This window comes from Sylvia atricapilla, chromosome 7, assembly GCF_009819655.1.
Source record: "Sylvia atricapilla isolate bSylAtr1 chromosome 7, bSylAtr1.pri, whole genome shotgun sequence".
In the NCBI taxonomy this organism is placed as follows: domain Eukaryota; kingdom Metazoa; phylum Chordata; class Aves; order Passeriformes; family Sylviidae; genus Sylvia; species Sylvia atricapilla.
The window spans coordinates 17,827,892-17,847,763 of record NC_089146.1 but is presented as its reverse complement, the minus strand read 5'-3'; the positions used below and the strand labels follow the sequence as shown (position 1 = coordinate 17,847,763).

The 19,872-nt window shown below is 38.7% G+C and overlaps 1 protein-coding gene across 2 annotated transcripts in view; it reads left to right on the top strand.

Moving 5' to 3' along the window:
• Nucleotides 1–19,872, top strand: part of RAPGEF4 (Rap guanine nucleotide exchange factor 4) — a 145,348-nt gene that overhangs the window by 83,676 nt on the left and 41,800 nt on the right. The window contains exons 7-13 of one of the 2 annotated variants that reach the window (XM_066322802.1): nt 6,544–6,597; nt 6,917–7,023; nt 8,639–8,760; nt 10,209–10,392; nt 15,247–15,331; nt 18,833–18,893; nt 19,625–19,701. In XM_066322802.1, the coding sequence (XP_066178899.1) occupies nt 6,544–6,597; nt 6,917–7,023; nt 8,639–8,760; nt 10,209–10,392; nt 15,247–15,331; nt 18,833–18,893; nt 19,625–19,701 (690 nt within the window). The remainder of the gene's footprint in view (nt 1–6,543; nt 6,598–6,916; nt 7,024–8,638; nt 8,761–10,208; nt 10,393–15,246; nt 15,332–18,832; nt 18,894–19,624; nt 19,702–19,872) is intronic. The other variant, XM_066322803.1, reaches the window with a different exon arrangement.

The following is a 19,872-nucleotide window of genomic DNA, read 5'->3' as shown; positions in this document are numbered from 1 at the left end:
CAGCTTTATCCCTGTTACATAGTTATTCTGTAGTGTTGGGAAAAATGGCCTGTATTGGAAAAAGAGTCATCTCCATACCATCTTTGGAACTCTTATCTCTGCCTTTGGTCTGAAGCAGCACAAAATAGATGGCATTAGAAACAGCTTGAGAAGGAATGATGAGAGTAGAAGTGAGAGGTGGTGTGTGGGAAGGCAGAGAAGGTGTATGGGACTCTGGCTAGTTGTCAGCTGTATCCTACTGACTGGCTGTGATTTTGCCATTATTGCGAGAATGGGGTTTATTTGTTTATTTTATTTATTCCCATGTGTACCATGTAGGGCACTAGAAGTCTTTTGGGAGATGTATAAAAGGATATTCAAAAATAGCAGTGAAAAATGTCACTCATCAGAAGGCATCAGGGGTGATTTGGAACCAGTAAGAGCTAAAGATGCTCTGCTCCCTGAAATACACATAGAAGAATCAGATGCTATGGGCCTGGCTCAAAATTCATTGAGTCAATTAGGGACTTCCTAGTTATTTCAGCAGGATTTGGATTAGACCATAAATCACCAATAGTAATAAATACTGAGGATGTAAAACAAACAGACCTCTTAGTGATGTGGCTGTTGCTGCTGACACCTTTCAACGTGTGTGGCTTTTGTCCTTTGTTTGTTCTGGATCCCCCTGCCAGCCTGCAGGAAAACAGATGTCACTTGCAATTCTTTTCAGTTCTCCAATTGAAAATCAGTTGAAAGGGATCAACAGTACTGCACAGGTTTATCTGATCACCCTGGTAACATGCTGTGGTTAACTCCAATCAATACCTAAACGTTTCTTCTGTTCAGAGATGAGCTACACTGAGGTCATGTGAAAGAAGTGTGCCTTATTGGCTTTCACTTTATTCCATCTTAGTTCTTTGCAATACACATACCCTACTTTAGCATTTGAGAGTAGTAAATTAAGTCCCCTTCATCACTTGATTTGATAGATCCAAATTGCTGTAGATCTAAAGCATCCATTCATGTGTAAAGGCTCAGAAACATCCCTTTACAGCTATTTAACAAGGGGAATAGAAAAATCTATTTTTGTAAGAGATGTTCTTGGATTTTATTTAGCAGATTCAAATAAGTTGACAAATACAGATCTCATGGTAGGTCACTATTGTTGTTGTTCATTTTATTATTTATTTGTCTGCATATTGCTCAGTGATGTAAGAAACACCAACATAAAGACAGGCCTTGCCCTGTAGTTTGAAATCTAAGGCCTATTTCTCCATAGATTAAATGTGTGCATAAAATTATACACATGAATAGTCCAATTTAAATCTGTGGTATTGCTCTCATGCATAAATATTTGAATCTTGAAAGGAATGGAGGCTAAAATTATTACTTTCTCTGCTTCACCCCAATTTAAATAGGGAATTTTGTGATTGGCTTTGTGAAGGGTTTGTTTGAATGGCTGAGATGTGAATTCATAAATGTACAGATAGGGAGTTTGTCAGTGTAAATGCTAAAAGCCTTTTTACCACAGTTTCTCATAATAGTTTTCTGCTCTCCCCTACCAACACCAGCACCTTTGCCTTTCTCCACCCTCCAGACCCATATGACCTCCTGCCCTACAGGCAAGATCGGCAGGTCATAACAAACTGAGTGTGTGGTATTGCTGGGTTGCTTTATCTCACACTGGAGGAAGGCTAAGGGCAGGTATGATGGCTAGTCGTGTGGCCACGAGATGAGTAATAGTTTGTAAACTATTGTAATTGACTTGCTTATCTGAGTTCTTTGCCTGGTAACTTTTCCCTTTTTCAGAAGTCCTGAAAAATGGGATCAGGGACCTTGGTGCCACATGTATGTACTTTAGTCTCATTAATTCTCCAGAGATATCAGAATATGTTAAGAAGTCAATTAAACACTCTCCTTGCTCTATGCTGTTTTACAGGGAGAGCTTTTTTTTTTTTTTTTTTTTTTTAAATTTATTTATTATTATTATTATTTCTAAGCAAATCTTAATGAAAGACTGTAAAAATTCACAAAACAATTCTTGGTCTTTAGCCAAGCTGTGACTGTCCCTTAAAGAATGCGGGTTTTTTTCTGGGAAGTTGTTGCTGGAACCATGTATCTTCTATTAACTAACCAATGTTACATTTCTCTGCCTTTGAAATATGTCTTGCCTTTCTGTAGCAAGCTCAGTCCAAGCCCTGTGTTTGCATTTATTGCATTTCAGTTAATCACTAGTGCAGCCAGAGCTCACTGCAGCAGCTTTGAAAGGCTGTAACTTTGGGGACTCTTCGCAGGGCATGTCTTGTCCCTCAGGAGAAGTGACTGGGGCTCGCTGCTCCACAAGCTCTGATACTGATTGCCTCTTAAAGCACCACCCTGTGGCTGAACTCGTTTTAGGCTTGGAAAGGTGTCCTGAAAATAGCGCAGCATCATGTAGTGAGGCTAAAAAAGCCCTGAGTCCATCCCCAAGCCACATGCACACTATAGCAGTATCACTCCTGACAGATTCCTTGTGTATTCTCCCAAAGATGGAGGAACCAGACCTCTCTGGCAATGTGCCAGTATTCACTATCCACACTGCAAGGAAAGCTTCAGCAATGCCTAAACAGAATCTTTCTAGCAGCAATTTAAATTATTTCCCGATCTCTGCAGGATGGACTAGGCCACTTCTTTCTCCTTTTCAAAGGCCTTTTAAATCTGAAGACTTTTTTTATCACACCTCTGCTAAGATTTGGCTTTCCCTTAGCTCAACAACTATGATTATTTCTGTTATGCTTTCTGATTATTCTTGTTGCTTTCCTCTAAATTCTGTCTAGCTGGTTTAGATGCTTTTGGAGTAAAGTGTGCAAATGAGGCACAGTGTTTTATATTAGGACTTACCTAGACTGACTAAAGAAGTACATATATCTAATATATTACTACATTTCAGCACAGTATTTGTTGCGTTCACAGAAGTACGGCATTCGTTATTGAGTTGTGTTTAATATTTTAAAATTTAGAACATTCTAAACCTTTTTTCCTTTCCTGTGGTACTGCACTAAGACACTTGTTCCCTACCCTGTCTTTATTTAGCTGATTCCACCTGCTTCAGAAATGTAGTCATCACTCTGTGTTGCATAAAAGCATCATTTTTTAGACCAGTGGTACAGCTGTTTCATATTGTCAATTTATTCTGCAATATATGTGCAGTGCCTGCCATCCTGAAGTCTTCTGCAGAATCAATAAAGGTGTATTCTACTTCATCCCATGTTCATATTTAATTATTATCAGATGTGATATATTCTTGAATGCTGCTTTTAGAAGAGACCACTGGTATGACTGCCAGTTTGACTTTGCTTCACTGGTAATTGCTTTCAAAATGCACTTTTCCAACTGACTTTGCAGCTATTTTGTAAGAATTTAATCTGCTTGTTGCAGAAGACAATATCTGATGAGAAAATTCTAAAGCCTTACTAAAGGGCTGAAAATCTACAGTTTTTTGTCTAATCTATCAATGTTGCTATTCGATCGTGAAAAGAAATCAGATCAGTGTGGCACAACCTGTTCTTGGTTAATATACGTCACATGTGACTCATCTCCCTGTTCTTTTCCAGGTGCTTACAAATGGACTTTTTCTAGGAAGACATTAAGCTGACATCTGTATTTTTTCAACTTCTCATTTTCCATATTTCTGTCTTCAGCTGCCTTCCTTAGACCCCAAGAGTGCCTGTTGATGGTTCTGAGATAGATGCAGCCCTCTTTAAGTTTCTTCAAGCTCTTCAAGTTTCCTGCATGAAATTCTACGAAGCCAATCTGAAAACAGCTAGTTTATGTTTTTTGGGTTTTTTTCATGGTTGAGATTTTACTCCTGTCACTCTACTATGTAAGATATTAACCATCTCTCTGCCACTGATCTTTCTAATGAACATTGATTAAAAATAAATCAAAAGTAAAAAAAATTTGAAAGTCAAATCAAAAGCCTTCTTGAACCATCTGTAAATAGATTTCCCTCTGTTAAACAGTAGCTCAACACTGTTTGTTTGTTTGTTTTCTTTGTTTTACTACTAATGTACTTGTGAAATATTTTCTTACTTCTTGACATTTCTTGGCAGGTCTGTCTCATTTTATACCTTTGCTTTTCTAACTCTGTTATTCAATTTATACTTGCTTTCTCTAGACCCCCTACTTTCTCCTTTCTGTGTATTTCTTTCTTGTGTGTTAGTGCAGAGCTCTTTATTTAGCTGAGTCTTTACTTCACCTTCTAGTTAAGTTCTAGTATATATTATATATATGATTAATACTGTTTCTTTAAGTAACTGCCAGCTCCCATTAACTTCTTTTACCTCACACTTGTTCCCCCATGACTCACTCCAGGAATATAGCTATCAGTATTCTGTTTTTTATGGAAACTTTTCTTCCTAGTCCATTGTGTCTGCTTTGATGCTCTTTCTTCCTTCTGTAAAGTTCTGACACTGGATCATTTCACGATCACCTTCACCCAAGTTATGTTCTATCTTTGCAGCTGATCCTTCTGTATTGGTCAGGATGTAGGTGAACAAGCCTTCCTGCTGCTTTCTGCAGATTCTTGTGCTGTGTCTTAGCTTTCACCTTGGTTTTTCTCTGTACTTTTGGGTTGAATCAGATTTTTTCGAAATGCTGTCTTGTATTCTGTTTTGATTAGGTTGGGAAATTTATGGAAAAATCTTCATCCGTGTTCAAATTTTCACCTATTAGTTTATGCATTTTTGTTAAAACTTAATTGAAACTCCTGAGATCAAAAATGTGCATTTGTTTTCGCTAGTCTACTGCTCTGAAAATTTCCTATATTTTTTGTCTTACACATTTTATCTCTCCTCAAAGTATATTCCTAACTAGAATTAAATTCTGGAAGCTCGATCAAGTATATTGTACCTGTTTGAGATGGCTTTTATATGGTTTTGTTTTCATTAGAGTCATCTTTGAAAAGATTTTTGCTATTCTTTGCATATGTTAACTGCAAATATAGACTATGTAGAGCAGATTCCACACAGTTCCAGAAACCAAGAGGGATATGCTACTGCTCTTCTGGCTGGACAGAAATGTTTGGAACTTAGATGAGTTTATGAAAAATTGTCGACTTATTAAATGAAAAAAATCAGGAAACTCATTTTAGTTGTATTGATAAGCCTTTTCAGAGACTTCTTGTAAGGTATGAATAGGAACAAAAAACTTTCTATTGTTTTCCATATACAGGCCTCTATGTTAAGATTATTGATTTCTGTCTTATGCTTCCCTCATTTTCCTCTTCCCAGCCTACCCATAGTTTCCTGGTGCATTCTTAGCTCTTAGCACTATCTGATAACTCCAAGGACTTTGTCACATCATTAAAATCCGGTGGGAGCTAATGGACAGATGCCCAGCTTAAGGAAACTAGTATCTGACAACCCAAAAGTACATGGCTCATGTTTTGCCATACTGCTGCTCTGGCTGTCTAGGCTTTGCCCTAGGGGTGTGAGGGGCCATGGCTGCTGTGGGCCAAGCTGCAGAGTCTTGCCCTTGTGGGAGGGCTCTGCTCAGCCTGATCTGCTGTCAGCAAGCCCTGAGCGCCAACCAAAGCCAGCCCTTGTGTCGTGTCTCCTGACATTGCACACTCAAAGTGAATTTGGTCTATGTTGTTAACTACCAGGCCCAACAGTCCAAAGGTCTTCCCATCATTCTGAGGTGGCTGCTGAAGTTTGGTTTTGTTCTCCTTTGTCTCCATTTCTACTGTCGTTTAACCTTCCGCTTTCCTTTTTCCTCTGTGTTGTGCCATGTGCTCCCTGTCTCCCTCTTTCACCTGTTTGTTATGTGCCTGTTTTCCCATTTCTCTCATCTCCTTCTATCCTTCTCCCCTGTAGAGCCCCAATGGTATTCCCTTTCAGTCTTCCCTTTGTAGAACCAAGCCACTTGCCTTTTTTTTTTTTTTTTCTTTTTCCTTCACCTTGGACCTTGTGAAGGTCCTTGTCTGGGTCCCTGTGAGTGGCCTGCATGCCTCTGCATTTCAGAGAGTGGCCATAAAAGGGTTGCCAGCTCAGTCTGATGATAATTTAGAAAACACAGATAGTGGAAGAAGAGCTCTCTCTCTCTCCATTCCTGTTTCTTGCACTGTGTTGTAAAGGAGAAAAGAGCTGAACAGAAAAAGGTGCTGAAGGAGGAGAGAATTTCTGTGGTGGGCGGGGGGTGAATAGCAAAGCAGTGGTGTGTGGGGGAACACTGTTGTGCAGGAGAAAGAGCTGTCTGTGCCTGTGTATGCTCAGACTTGGTGTGATGTTTGGCCATTGCCTATTTCATCAGTACTTCACAAAGTTTAGCACAGATTCGTTATTCATCTTCACATGTCATGTCACTGTTTCAATTTGCTGAGCCTCAACAACCAGGTTTGCCTTTAGGATGTCTTCAGAAGCTTTTTATATATTCATGTCTCCTGGGCAGAGCTTGTACTTCTACATTATTCTTTGTTATTGCAGCTTTTTTTTTCTCCATTTTTTAACTTTAGTCTTTATTTTAACTTTAGTCTTATTTCTGGTCAATCTTTAAAAAATTATTTAATTTCATTTTATTTTTCAGACACCTCTTATTGATCCTCACATCTCACATCATCCTACTAAAACCATTACACAGGTAATAGAACAAAGATGTGCTGTAGAGCCACTCCAGTAGACAAATGGAAATAACTATTTCCAATAGTGTGATATGAATCAGCTGAAGTGATGCTTTCTGTTAGATGTGAGAAGTATGTGAAACTTAAAATCCCCAATGTATACTGCATTGCTCTGCAAAAATAAGCCTCTGTGCAAGAGGACTTTTCATTCAGGGAAAAGAACATTTGTGTTTTATTTTGCAGAACGCAGTACAGAGATTCCAGAAAGTTTAAAATCTGTGTCTTGGTCTCTCTTTTTTTTTTTTTTTTTTTTTTTTTTTCCCCTCTATGATCACCAAGGTTCCTTCAGAAAAGATCCTTAGAGCTGGGAAGATTTTGCGGAATACAATTCTGTCCCGAGCTCCTCACATGATAAGAGATCGTAAATACCATCTGAAGACTTACAGGTGGGTGAGCTGATTGTGTAGAGGTCTCTGAATTTTTATGCCTGCTATTCTCTGATTTGTCATTTATGCCTTACCATACTTGCAGGTCTCAAAAGGTCTGAAATTATTCTGTGATGCTATTCGAGTTGGATGTTATGTAGTCTTTAATGGGCTTGGTAAATCCTTTCTGAAGTAATTTGACTGGAAATTGAGTCTGTGATTGTAAATGGAGCTTTCACATACAAAAACTCTTCCAAAGTTAATAGCATAGTTAGCTGGAATATTCTGTGTACTATCAAGTTAAAATGTACATTCTGTTCTCTTTGTATATCAGTAAGAGATAATAGAGAAGTTCATTAATATATTATGTTTCTGTACTGATTGCTACAGCAGTCTTGCTCACTGTGGCATTCTCAAAATTCACAGAACATGAATGGTGAGAAACATTCCTGATGCAGGTTTGCTGCTCTATTTAAATTTTTTTCAGTGTATTGCCAGGCTCTCTTATCTTCCTGCTGGTGGCAGCACAGTCTTGCTGAAGTAGGATAACAATGGCCCTTGTAGAATAGAAATCTGCCTGCAAGATGTCAGATTCTATCTACTATTGGCTTAAGAAACAATCAGTTTGTTTTAGTCTATAATATTTAAATCAAATACCTAGTACATTATTCAGAGTGTTTTTAAGTAAAAATTATTTTTAAATCTCCGAGTGTGTATTTTTCTAGATAGTAAATCAATATGTTGCTGATCTTCATTTGAAATAAATGCATTGATTTTCCATATTTCAACTAAAAACGTATTTAATACACAAAGGTGTTTTACACTTGTGAGTTGTTTTGAGAGTATGTTACAGTATAACATTGCTGATTGTTCTAGAAGAACAAAAGAGCAGATATAATAAATAAGGAACAGTGCTGGTCAAAACAACTGCCTGTTTTCTCTTACACATAACTGGGAAAACTCTTACTGTTCTGCTGAGCTAAGGAGTGTTACAATGAAGAATTTTACTAAGTGGCCATGTGGCTCTTTGCTTTTTTAACTGCTTTGGGTGCTTTCCAGAATATGAGATCTGCTGTTTTCTGCCCCTGGGTCATTCAGGAGGCACAAGGTGTCCAAGACCTTGCATGAGAGAGCCTCAGGAGCACTGTACCAAAACCAGTCTCCAAATACAGTGTGACAGAAGTTTGGTTACAGATGCAGGAACACCCTCATAGCACTCACTCTTCATGTGGAGGCTGCCTTGGCATAACTTTTACTGTATTAAATTACTGTTATCATGCAAGATTCTGAAAGGCATGAGGCTTTTGGTATCCCATGATATACAGAGGTTTCTTTTGAAAACTGGGTTGGAGGTTGTTGCACTGGTGCTACAGGTTTTGTACCAGGTATTACAGGCTCAGTTTGATCCTCTGAACTCTGCATTTCCCCAAACCCTTGTTTTGCTAAGGTGATCCTCTCAAAACTGAATACCTTCACTGGTATTTCAGGTATGTGCATGTAGGTGATGACATGGGGTTTTTTGCAGGGAGATTTGACTAAGTTTGTACAGAGTTTAAGATATCACTGTTGGCAGTCCCTTTGTGCAGTCTCTCTCTTGGCTAGCTTCCTTTTTAATTCCTGTCTATGTGTCCGTCAGGCAATGCTGTGTGGGGACAGAACTAGTTGACTGGATGATGCAACAAAGTCCTTGTGTCCATTTACGAACCCAGGCTGTTGGCATGTGGCAAGTACTGCTGGAAGAAGGTGTTCTTAACCATGGTAAGATAAAGAAAATTAGTATCTTGACTAAAACATGGGCAGTTTGTGACATCAGCACCTCTGTAGTTCTTTTTCATGAAAAGGAAAGAGATCATGAGCCCAAAAGAAATGCCGCAGAGCAGCCTGTTCATTCATAAGTGCAACACACAGGCAGTATTATTTGAATCTTTCTACCAGTATACGTTTTTAACTTAAAAGCATATTGCATCATAAATGAACAATTTGTAATGATAACTCTGATTATACTTAGGAGTACACTGGCTTGTGCTTATATTGTTAGAACTAGGTAGCATTCAGGCCAAAAACAAGGGGTGTAATACCATACATAAAACTAACCTTCATCAAAGATTTGCAGTATTTAGAAGTAAATGTATCTGTGTTTACTTGTTCCATCATTTTGGAATGATTTCTGTTGGTTTTGGAGGGGTTCCCAAATTCAGCACACCAGATACTCCAGTGCAAAAATCTGGGATTTTATGTTAGCTTTCTGATTGCATTTTACATTGACTTTCAGTTTCCATTTGGCAGGATTTAGTTGGTAACAGGATATTTCAGCCCTCAAAAGGGTAGGTTTTTGAAGCGATTTTCATATTTGAAGCTTTGCACGTACATTTTTATTAAATGTAGAAGAGCAGCTCTATTACAGTAAACATGCATTTATCATTGGTTGTGCTTCCCATGTCCCAGGGATAAATTTCCATACTGGGAAGGCAGATTGTTTCCACTGCTCCCTTCCCCTAAGGGCTCTAACTTGAATTCCTGCCATACATTCCCTTAAACCCTCAGGGGCAGGCTATTGCAAGCTGCATCACAGTATCCAACTCAACACATCACTCTGACTTGCTTGGAAGACCAAGGGTTTGTCCTTTGCAATATCATAATGTTGCTTTAGAGGTTTTCTCTTGGCAGTTCTTCCATTAAGTTATTCCACCAGGACACAGGTCAATGAACTTGCTCCTGGGATTATACCTTGATGATACACATTTCTGCTACATCACAAGTTTAGTTGCTTTTGCTACCTTTTTTCAGCCTGTCTAAACATATACAGCAAAGTGTTTTTGCCAGAGAATACCTCTTAGAAATTCATAGTTGTAGCCATTTTCTCCAGTATAGTGTGTTTTATTAAATGAAACAGTTTGAAACAGTAAGAAAACAGAACTAATAACAAAAAACCTCACATGTGCACACACACACACGTGTGTATATGCACAACAGACTTATATTGAAGCCTTTTGGAAAGTATTTGTAGTACACAATTTAAAAGTGTACGCTTCAGGCTACATAATTTGGACATACATGAGAAATAGTTTCATGCTCTTACAGTTTTTCTGTAGCTTTCTTTCCCTTCTTAAATAATCTATCTGTAAGAAACACAATACTACACAGATTTCTACAAGGTTTGCTTTGTTGAGAAGCATTCAGTATTTGATATTTTATGTTGTTTTCAGTGGACCAGGAACACCACTTTCAAGACAAATATTTATTTTATCGATTTTTGGATGATGAGCATGAAGATGCCCCTTTGCCAACTGAGGAAGAGAGAAAGGAGTGTGATGAGGAGCTACAGGATACTATGCTGCTTCTCTCTCAGATTGGGCCAGATGCTCATATGAGGATGATTCTCAGGAAACCGTAAGCAGAATAATGAGTTAATATTATGGGTCTTCCTTGTGACATGGAAACAAGAGAAACCTACATTTATTATCAGCCTTTTTTAGCCAGCTTTATAGTGAGTTCAAAGCAACCAGTATAAACTCTGTTTGACCCTCTGTTGAAGGCAAGCATTGAGCAGGTAGGGCTTGGTGGCCACGGCAGATGTATTTTACTGCTAATTAAGCACACTGAGAATAAGGAATAACTTAAGCTCACCTTCACTGAAGATTTACTTGTAGGGGGCCATTCAAGACAGGCAAGTACACAGGGCTGGATCCTGCTTCCTTGAGGCCGTTGGAAAAGTTTGTCTTTGCTCTGGGACAGGAGTGGGCCCTGCCTACAGGGTGAGAACATTTTCCAGAGTAAAAGACTTTTGAGCCACATAACCCAAGTGCTTGTTCCTGTTCTGTTGCCATCTGTATCCTTTCCCAGCTCCATTCTTGTTTAGATCATAAGCTCATTTTGACAGCACTTTTCCAAACACTTGGTAAAAGCATTGAATTTCAAAAAGTGCCATCAAACACTTATGCTTATAAAAACAGGAAGCACTGCCATGCAGCAATAGTTTTGAAATATGCATTCTATTTCTTCTCCTTATTAGAGATCTAGTCAACATAACCAAAGGAGCACTCCCTCCCAGTCCCACAAAATACATGGATGAACCAGACTGAGAGCAATTCCATACTCCTTAGGGAGGCATGGAATTGAGGTTTTGTTTACTCATAGACATGGCCTGTGGCTTTTCCACTGAGGAACAAAAGTGAGCTTTTGCACCTCTGAGCAGAGAGCAGTCATTCGGACACTGAGCAATGCTGTGTGTGCTGGGACCCTACTCCTCTGCACTCCCTCCTTTGCCTCAGGCCAACTGAGCAGGTCACCTCTTGGACAATTTCCCTTTCGTTCCTCGTGGGTTTTGGCTGCCTACTACATTTGCTTTCTGTCACAACTTCCAGAAGAGTACCTGTAAGTTTACACTAGCAGGATAAATACTGATTATCATCTGGACTGGTGACAGAGAGTTGAAAAGCTGGAAGGATGCTGTGGAAAGTACTGCTCTTCTCTCTGTGTCATCACTTGCACAGCATCACCTGAAAGAATACAAATAGGAGATTTTTCATGGAATATAGTAAGGAGAAAGAGGTTTTCTCAAAACTGAGCTTCATCTGACATCTTTCCCTATCCCTGAAAGTGCTTGTGTTTGCAGCCGTTTGCTCACTGAATTAAGCTTGTACTGCCAGGGACCATATTAACTACGGTTCAGTTTATATACATAATGATTTTGTTAGTTGAAAATCTTCTCTGGACTGGGCTGCAGCAAAGCTGTTCAAATCTCCATGAATCCTCAGAGTCCTGCTAGTTTTGACTAGACACTGTTAAAGCTGCCAAAAGTTCAAAGGAATTGTCAAGGATTCAAGTGATGCTGACTCTAGCTGACCTGAGCAGGACCCACAATTTTCAAACCAGCACAGCTGCATTTTATAACAGTAACCATTTCCAGAGAGGTTGCAGAACTCAGATAATTACCCTGAAAGAAATAAGACAATATTCTTTGATGAGAAGATTACTTTGAGAATTTGATTGTATAATGAAGCTGTTGCTTTGAAAGGTACTTTCTATTGTTCGAAATCTGAAAATCTCTAACAAAAAGTGTCACTTGTTTTGACAGCCAACTTAAAAAATTCTCTGTTTATTACATTAACTGCAGCATTTTAACTGTCAAACTGTGAAAGAATGTTCTATAGTTTAAAAAACAGAATAGAGCTCAGGGAAATTTTTGGCAGGCTCTTGTTGCTATTGTATTTTTTTTTCCTTTGGAAACACATATATTGCATGTGAAAATAGCTTTTTGTGAAGTAGCAAACACAGCTCTCTGCTCCTTATAATGGCTGGGGCACAGGTGCAGACCTTGCTCAAGTCCCTTTAAAAATTACTGTAGAATTAATACAGTTCCTCCTTAAGTGTTTCCCCCCTTCAGTATGAAAATATGTCCTGACGGTAAACCCTAATTTAATAGAATGCTGTAATACAAAGCTGAACAGAATAATAACAGGAGTCTTTAAAGGAAGACTTATATTCATCAGACAACAGTATTTAGCTCAGATGATGTTATGGATTACATTCTTTTTTAATGCCTTAGACTGAAGTAAGTTAGCAGTGTGACTGAAATAATAAATCTGTGTTATATGTTCTTGGTGGCTTCACTTAGCACATTTTTTTCTTAGTAGAGGGCATTTGACACTTAATCACAATGTTATGGGGTCTCTGATCTTTTCCCTTGTTCTTATTATCTGACAATTTTCTGGTTACCTGTATAATAAAAATAATCGATGATACTGCTTGCACATACATGGCTTAACCAGTGGCAAAGTACTATGTTACTGTCAACATCCTAGTCACAGAGAAGCTCAGTGTCTCTGACCTTGGTAAATTCTCCAAGCACTGAACAGTTTTTATTGATCACTTAATATCACCCGAGTTCTGTCCATTAATGTGTACCCTTGTTCCCTGCCTATTCCATTTATTATCTGCTCTATAACCAGCTATTGCTGTTAGAATGTGTCCCCTGCAGAAACTAGGTCTTTACACAGCAGGATCCTACAAATCAACATCAGTGGGTCACCACACAGGTTTTAAAGACACAGTGATGCCTAATATCTCTCCACGTGACATCTGCAGGAGCAGAAGTAAAGACTGGGTACAGATATCTGCTACATATTGTCAGTCCTTCCAGTGTGCTAACATAGAAAGCGAATGGACATGCTGAAAGAAGAGTATGTCCTTTTGTCTTGATAGAGATCTGATATAGTAAGGCCTCATCCTTTTATGTTTTGATTTAATGTAGAAATTTCTTGATTTGTTACATTGTATTTTCCAAGACATGCTGGTTTTGCAAGCATGTAATAAAATTAAAGTTGCTACTTCCCTATTATTTGTTAAAATCCTTACCCTTTTGTTTGCTAGCTAGTACTGGCTTAGTTTAGTGCTGTACTTAATTAGGCTGCCCTGCATAAATCACTAGGAGTGTCAGCCTTCTAATTTCAAGCCAGACTCAGAAATAGTATTTTGAGTCACTAGAGGGCGTAGCAGTACCAAACCAATTTCTGGTTTTCCCTTAACAGTTTATTTGATTCTGTATGAGAAAAGAGTAATTTAATCCAAAATGGTTTTTAGTCTAGATTTGTCTTTAATCTGGCTAATAATAAAAGCATGTCATTGGTAAGTGAAGAACAGAAGAAGAATAAAACTTGCTTAGCAGAGATGTCCATTGTCCTTACGTTTTCTGTGACTTCTTCAGTACTTCTTTCATCCAGAAGAAGTCTCCATCCTACTACATCCAGCTACTTTTGTATGAAGATGTAATATAACTCCAGAGTGACACAGCTGGGTACTGTGCCTCACACATGATGTAGACAGACTGTTGAATCAGGAGGTGACTAGGCAGAAAACTTGTAGAGCATAGTGTTTCTTCAAATGGCTTTCCTGATCCTCTAGGTGCTAGTGTTCTGTAATACTGACATTTTAGGAGGAAAAATTCTATCAGAAAGGTTCATTGTAGTGTTTCTTTTAGGGCTGTCCGAAGATTCAGCTGTGCTGCTAATTCTTTTTGACACCACACATTGCAGACAGGAGGGTTCAGAACTGTGCTTGTTGTAATGGTGGAGTGTGTAAACCTTCTCATTTGGAACTCCTGCCCCCAGACTGGACTTCTGTATCCCATTTCCTCACATCTTAAATTTATCCTCTCACTTGTGTCTTTGTTGCTCTTTTCTTTTGTTCTTGGCCTATTGATTTGATTACTTGTAATCTGCTTTTCACAAATCTAAACCATATTGTTTGAAAGGACTTAGTCCTATAAAAGTAGCTTGAAATAATGCTTTAAAGGATTTTTTTTTCCTGTGTGTCTGTATGTCCCTTCAGTGTGCTATCTGAAATTATGTGACAGGAGAATTTGTTCTTTTAGAAAATAATGTTATATTAGATACTGTAACTGAAGAGAATCTTGTGAATGAGAAAAAGATTGAGAGTTATTCACAAGCTCCCACAGCTCCTCCTGTGTGTTGTTTATTAGATCCTCCAAAGCATCTCTGGCACACTGCAGTCCTCACAGTATTTGTGTCCTTCTTTAGCAATCAGAAATTTTTGTGCAAGTTACAGAAGTGCAATTGTTTCAGCCACAGTGCCAGCCTCCTTACTACTCCTTGTGCTAGAGAAGAATTATTCCTTCATCAATGCATGCTTTTTAGTAACAGCAGCTTCTTGTATTTTTCAGTGAGAGAAGCTGAAACTTCTCTCTGAAACGAGTGGTTCTTATTTACGTTTGTGACTAAACAGCAGCAGTGAGCAATAACTGTAGTTGTTAGCTGTTCTCCAAGATGCTCTGCTTCATCTCCAATTTGTTCAGCAGAAGTTCACACACTCCTTTACAAACCACTACAACTGTGTTTGCTGCAGCTAATTAGATATGAAAAATAGTGCATGCCCACACTCAGGAGTCCTTTTGAAAGGAGCGAATCTTTATGTACCATTTCTAATTCATGTGACCATTTTATATGTATATAGAACTCTTGATTTAATCAGAAAAGCTGCCTAATCAGGATCTCTCTAAGGTGGTTGCCATGGCTGCTGCTCAGTGTCATTCAGGTAGCATTCACAGAGCTTCCATTCTTTGTGTGTTTCAGTCTTCCAGCCAGAAACATCATTCAGTCCCTGTTTAGTGAGGATGTGCACTTGACTAGGCAGTACAGCAGCATTTTGTGTTGTTCTATCCTTCTGTAAAGTATTTATCTTGGACATTTATTGCATTAAGTTATCCCTTTTATCTCGTCTCTATAGCCCTGGCCAGAGAACTGTAGATGACTTAGAATTTATATATGAAGAACTTCTCCACATTAAGGCCTTATCTCATCTTTCTACCACAGTAAGTAATTTTAAAAATTATAACTCATCACCAAAAAAGATGCTCAATTTTTGCTTTTGGTTTTACTTCTGGCTTTATTAAAGTTGGAAAGCGGATAACCATTTTCATTTATACTTTCTGTGCAAAGAATTTATTCTATCTGTGAGAATCACCCAAGCACTGTGCAGGTGTAGGTTGTCTATTAGACATCAGATGTAATTCTCTTCAAGTGTTTCTGCACAGTGCCTGTCTCCCTCACTTGGCACAAGTGTCACTGTCTGGGTGCCTTATCCATGTGTAAATGAAGGTACTGGTACTACTGAGTTTTGCAGAATTGGTTTCTGTGAGGAGTCTTGGTGTGAACCAGGAGGAGGAATTACACTGTGGGAAAAAAGGTGCACTTTGCTGTGCTTGCTGATTGGAGTTTGGTCATTGAGTGAAAGAAAGTTCATCAGACACATTCTCCCTGAAGTGGTGAAGAACAGCGCAGAGAACCAAGGATGAATGGAATGTACAGGAGAATGCATCTGTTTAATGTCTCACCATCATTGATACACTGTGTAGACAACTGAAACAAGCTAAATAGCACTTTAAGTGTTAGCAATAAGATGTAGATGCTTTCAGAAAAAGGAAACCAGTCAGAAAGTAGATCCGTATTTGATGATACCTTCTTCAGAATCTCTTGTTATTTTCAGTCATTCTCAGCTAAATTGGACAGATGCAGCTAATGATGAAGCTGCATGACTGAACCATAGTACTCCATGCAAACATATGAAAACGTAAACAATGTTTTTCAAAGAAGGCAGGCGTTTGGAGTTGGTATCTGAATTACATTGGTGTTAAGGAAACTTACCTGTTTGGCCATTTGTCACACTCCCAGCACCAGAGACTGTCACTGCTGGGGTTGGAGCCCCTTCACAGTGGGCAGCTCCAGTGACCTGGCAGGTCCTACTGGACCCCTACACATCCCCCACTCACACAGGTTTCCTCACTGCTTCTGGCCCAGCTTTCCCATAGCAGAGCCTTGTATGTCTTGCTCCATGAAACAATTTATTCCCTATGTAGTAACACAGAAACAGCTCGAGCTAGTGCCTCCGAGGAGGGACCCCTTATGAAGAAACTCCTGGGCTTTTTTCCTCTCACCATCCAAGCATTTGCAAGTCTCACTCTTCTTCCCATGTCCTGTGCTCCTGCTGTGTCTCCCAGTGTCCATTCACCTGGCTGGTGCCACTTGTTTGCTGTGAAAAGGGTTGGGAATCCATGGCCTCTTGTCTCCCTGGGCTCCCACACAGAGCTCAATCTGCAGACAAACTGCAGCTTGCAAACCAAGCTACATGCAGAGTTCCCTGCACTAGATGTATTCATCAACACGAGAACAGACATCCAAAAGACTTAAAAATCTGTGGAATGTAGAGAAAAAATAATTAAAGAAAGACTACTGTAAGAGCCAGAAATGACCCTTTAAAAGTTAAACAAATGAAACTACCAAGGATAGACAGATATTGAGAGGGAATAGAGAAAATTCTCAATACTCTGGACGTAACCCAGAACAAAAAAATTTGAAACACAAAATACTTTCAGCTCAGAAAAAAATTAGACTTCAGGTCAGATACCACAGCAAGTACCATATGGATCAAGTACAGCAAGTGCTACAAACTGCCAAAAATATTTGACATTTTGAAATACAGATGATTCCATGTTTTTAGTAAGAATCTGGAAATGCCAGCTTATTACGTGCATCATGAACTAAAGCAGAAGACAGAAACCATGACTAGCTTAGAGGAAATGTTCAGAGGAACAACAGACAGCATTGCTTCTATGAACCAGAAGATTAATGACCAATGAACTTGAAAAGAAATGGAATGTTTAATTTAAGTAAGGCATAATTCCTAAAGTAGTAAATTTTCTAGATACACCACAAGTAGTAGAAAGTAAAATGGATAAAGCTCAAGTCTCATGATAGTGAACTAATTCCTACTAGAGAAGCCTGTGAAGTTAATGTACAAATAAAAAACAATTATATAATGTAGTGTTAAAAACAAGTCAAACTTTAGACTTCATCAAATGGGTTCATTCACTGCAAAGGCCAACAACTGAATCAACTGAGAAAACATGTGAGGACAGAAATGGATAGGAATGCTTTCTGCTGTGTGCAGAACAGTGCTAATGGAGTTGTATTTCCTGACCTTATGAAAGTATCATTGCCTTTGAGCAGAAGTTATAAAGGAGTTTGGTGAACTAAGTGTTACAGTAATCACAGGCCTCTGAGTGTGTTCACTGGTCAGTGTACTTAAAGAGACCTATCCAACCACCTCTATTTATCTCTTTTTCTCCAGGTTGCAAAAAGGGGGTGCTTTCCCCTGTTTGTCAGGAAAGAGTCCTCGGAGGGGTGGCTTATGTAGTACGTTTGTACGTGGTGCCTAAACACCAAGGTTGGGCGGGTGCCTTTAAGTACATCAGTGCCCAGATTTTTCCACCTATCTTAAGAGATGCAGCTATCAGATTCTTATCTGGATTGTGCCCACAATTTGAGAGTTCCTTCCCAAGTCTTTCTCTGTGACCTAATTTTTTTTTTTTTTTTTAATTTAAACAAACAAGACAGTGGTGTGAAATTACTACTAGTAAATATATGTTGAAGCCAGATTTTCATCTGGATTTGGCATGATTAAGTTACACGGTGGTACCTCTAAGAAATGGTTTGTCAGCAGCTGACATTCTCCTGCTGAAATACATTCATGAATACATGAATCCTGCTGCTTGGAAATTGGCCTCTAAGTCCTTGGAGACTTGTGGTAGTATGAAGAGAACCATAAAGCACACAGAAGACCTCAGGATCATATGAGGTTTCTCAGTGCTACTGCTATTTTGTGGCAGTAACACAGTTTTTACAGTGACACAAAGCAGTTGTACGCAGTGTCTCACTGGAGACAAGGGCCCAGTCAGTCAGAGCGAATCACACCAAGGGCAAAACACACCCAGTGAGGAGGTGGCTGACACCAAGGGCAGTGTCACGTTCTCCAGTTCCTGGAAGAGGCAGTGAGCTGGATGCTTTGCCTGGGAAGCTGTCAGGCAGAGAGGGGACTCAGCAAGTCCAGATGGCTGTGCCTTACAGCTTTGACACAGCAGAAGCAGATGACTTACATCAGTCTGAACCAGATTTCTCAGGAGAGAACAGGAATACTTCCATGGAGTAATTGACAATCAGTAGCTATCTTCTGTAACAGATTAACTATTACCATTTGAAACTTTCTGTGTTGTTAATTGTTGATGAACATTTCACGTGTGTGCACAAAGAAAGATGTGGAGACCTGTATCTTAAACGTGCCCTTGTCTGAGCCATTTGGAGCCAGGAAATGTAGCTCTGTAAAGCCAATCAGTAGGAATTAGGAGATCAAGTGAAGCAGACCAATGACTGATCAATGATGCACAGGGAAGGAAAGTACAGCGGGGTTATGTTATGTGACCTCATCATGAGGAGGAATGAGATAATATAGTAACTATAATTTCTCTCTCTATTTTAAGGTAAAACGAGAATTAGCAGGTGTTCTCATTTTTGAGTCACATCCCAAAGCAGGAACAGTCTGTAAGTAAATGGAGTCCTGTCAGATCTCTTTCTCACCTGTGCTATGAACATTTAAGTTCCTAATGTTTAAATGACAAGAACAAAACTTGGATGCATCCTTCAAACTTGATTGTCACTTCATGTTTAAAACCTAGAGTAGTAAGTGTTAGTCTCTTGCCAAATGCAGGGACAATACTAAAATTAATTCTGTATCCTTGGTTGAGTGTATGTATCATCTACAATTTGGGTGTTTTTATCTAGAACTTTTGGTTCAACCAGTCTCTATTTAAAATGTATTTTAATATAATACTGTATTTTAAAAAATCTTCCTGCACACAATAAAGGATTTAAAATGGCAGATTACTCAATATATTAATACTGCGATGTTTTAGCAAATTAATATTAAATTCACAGCCACTAGGGAAGTAGGTTAGATCATGGTGCTGATAGTGGGCCAACCTGTGTGCTAATTAGTAATCGATAGCCTGACGTATTGATAAAGTAGTTGTTGGAACTGTCATAGAAAAAAAAAGCAACTTTCACATCAGTGTAATAAAATAACCACTATATGGGTAGGAATTGTTTTTCTGAATTCTGAGGGCAATTGCTTTTAAAATCATAGTATGCCCTTTTATAATGTAGACATTTATATGACTGTAGAGTTACCTTGAATTTTATTGGGTGCAGAATCAGGCCCATTTATATTATGAATAACTATATTCTAACCATAAAATCTTTTCTCTCTCTTGTAGTATTTAATCAGGGAGAAGAAGGTACTTCTTGGTACATTATCCTAAAGGGATCAGTAAATGTAGTCATTTATGGCAAGGTATTTTTTTCAGAATCTATTTTATATTATTGTTATTCTTGAAATTGTAAGAATAAACTTTGAAGGAATACAGTTTAATTTAGGGCAGAATTGCTTTGTCTGACAAAACAAATAGATGGTAATTTTTTTTTAAGAAATTATCCAGTGGTTTCACTGATTATACTTCCAGTA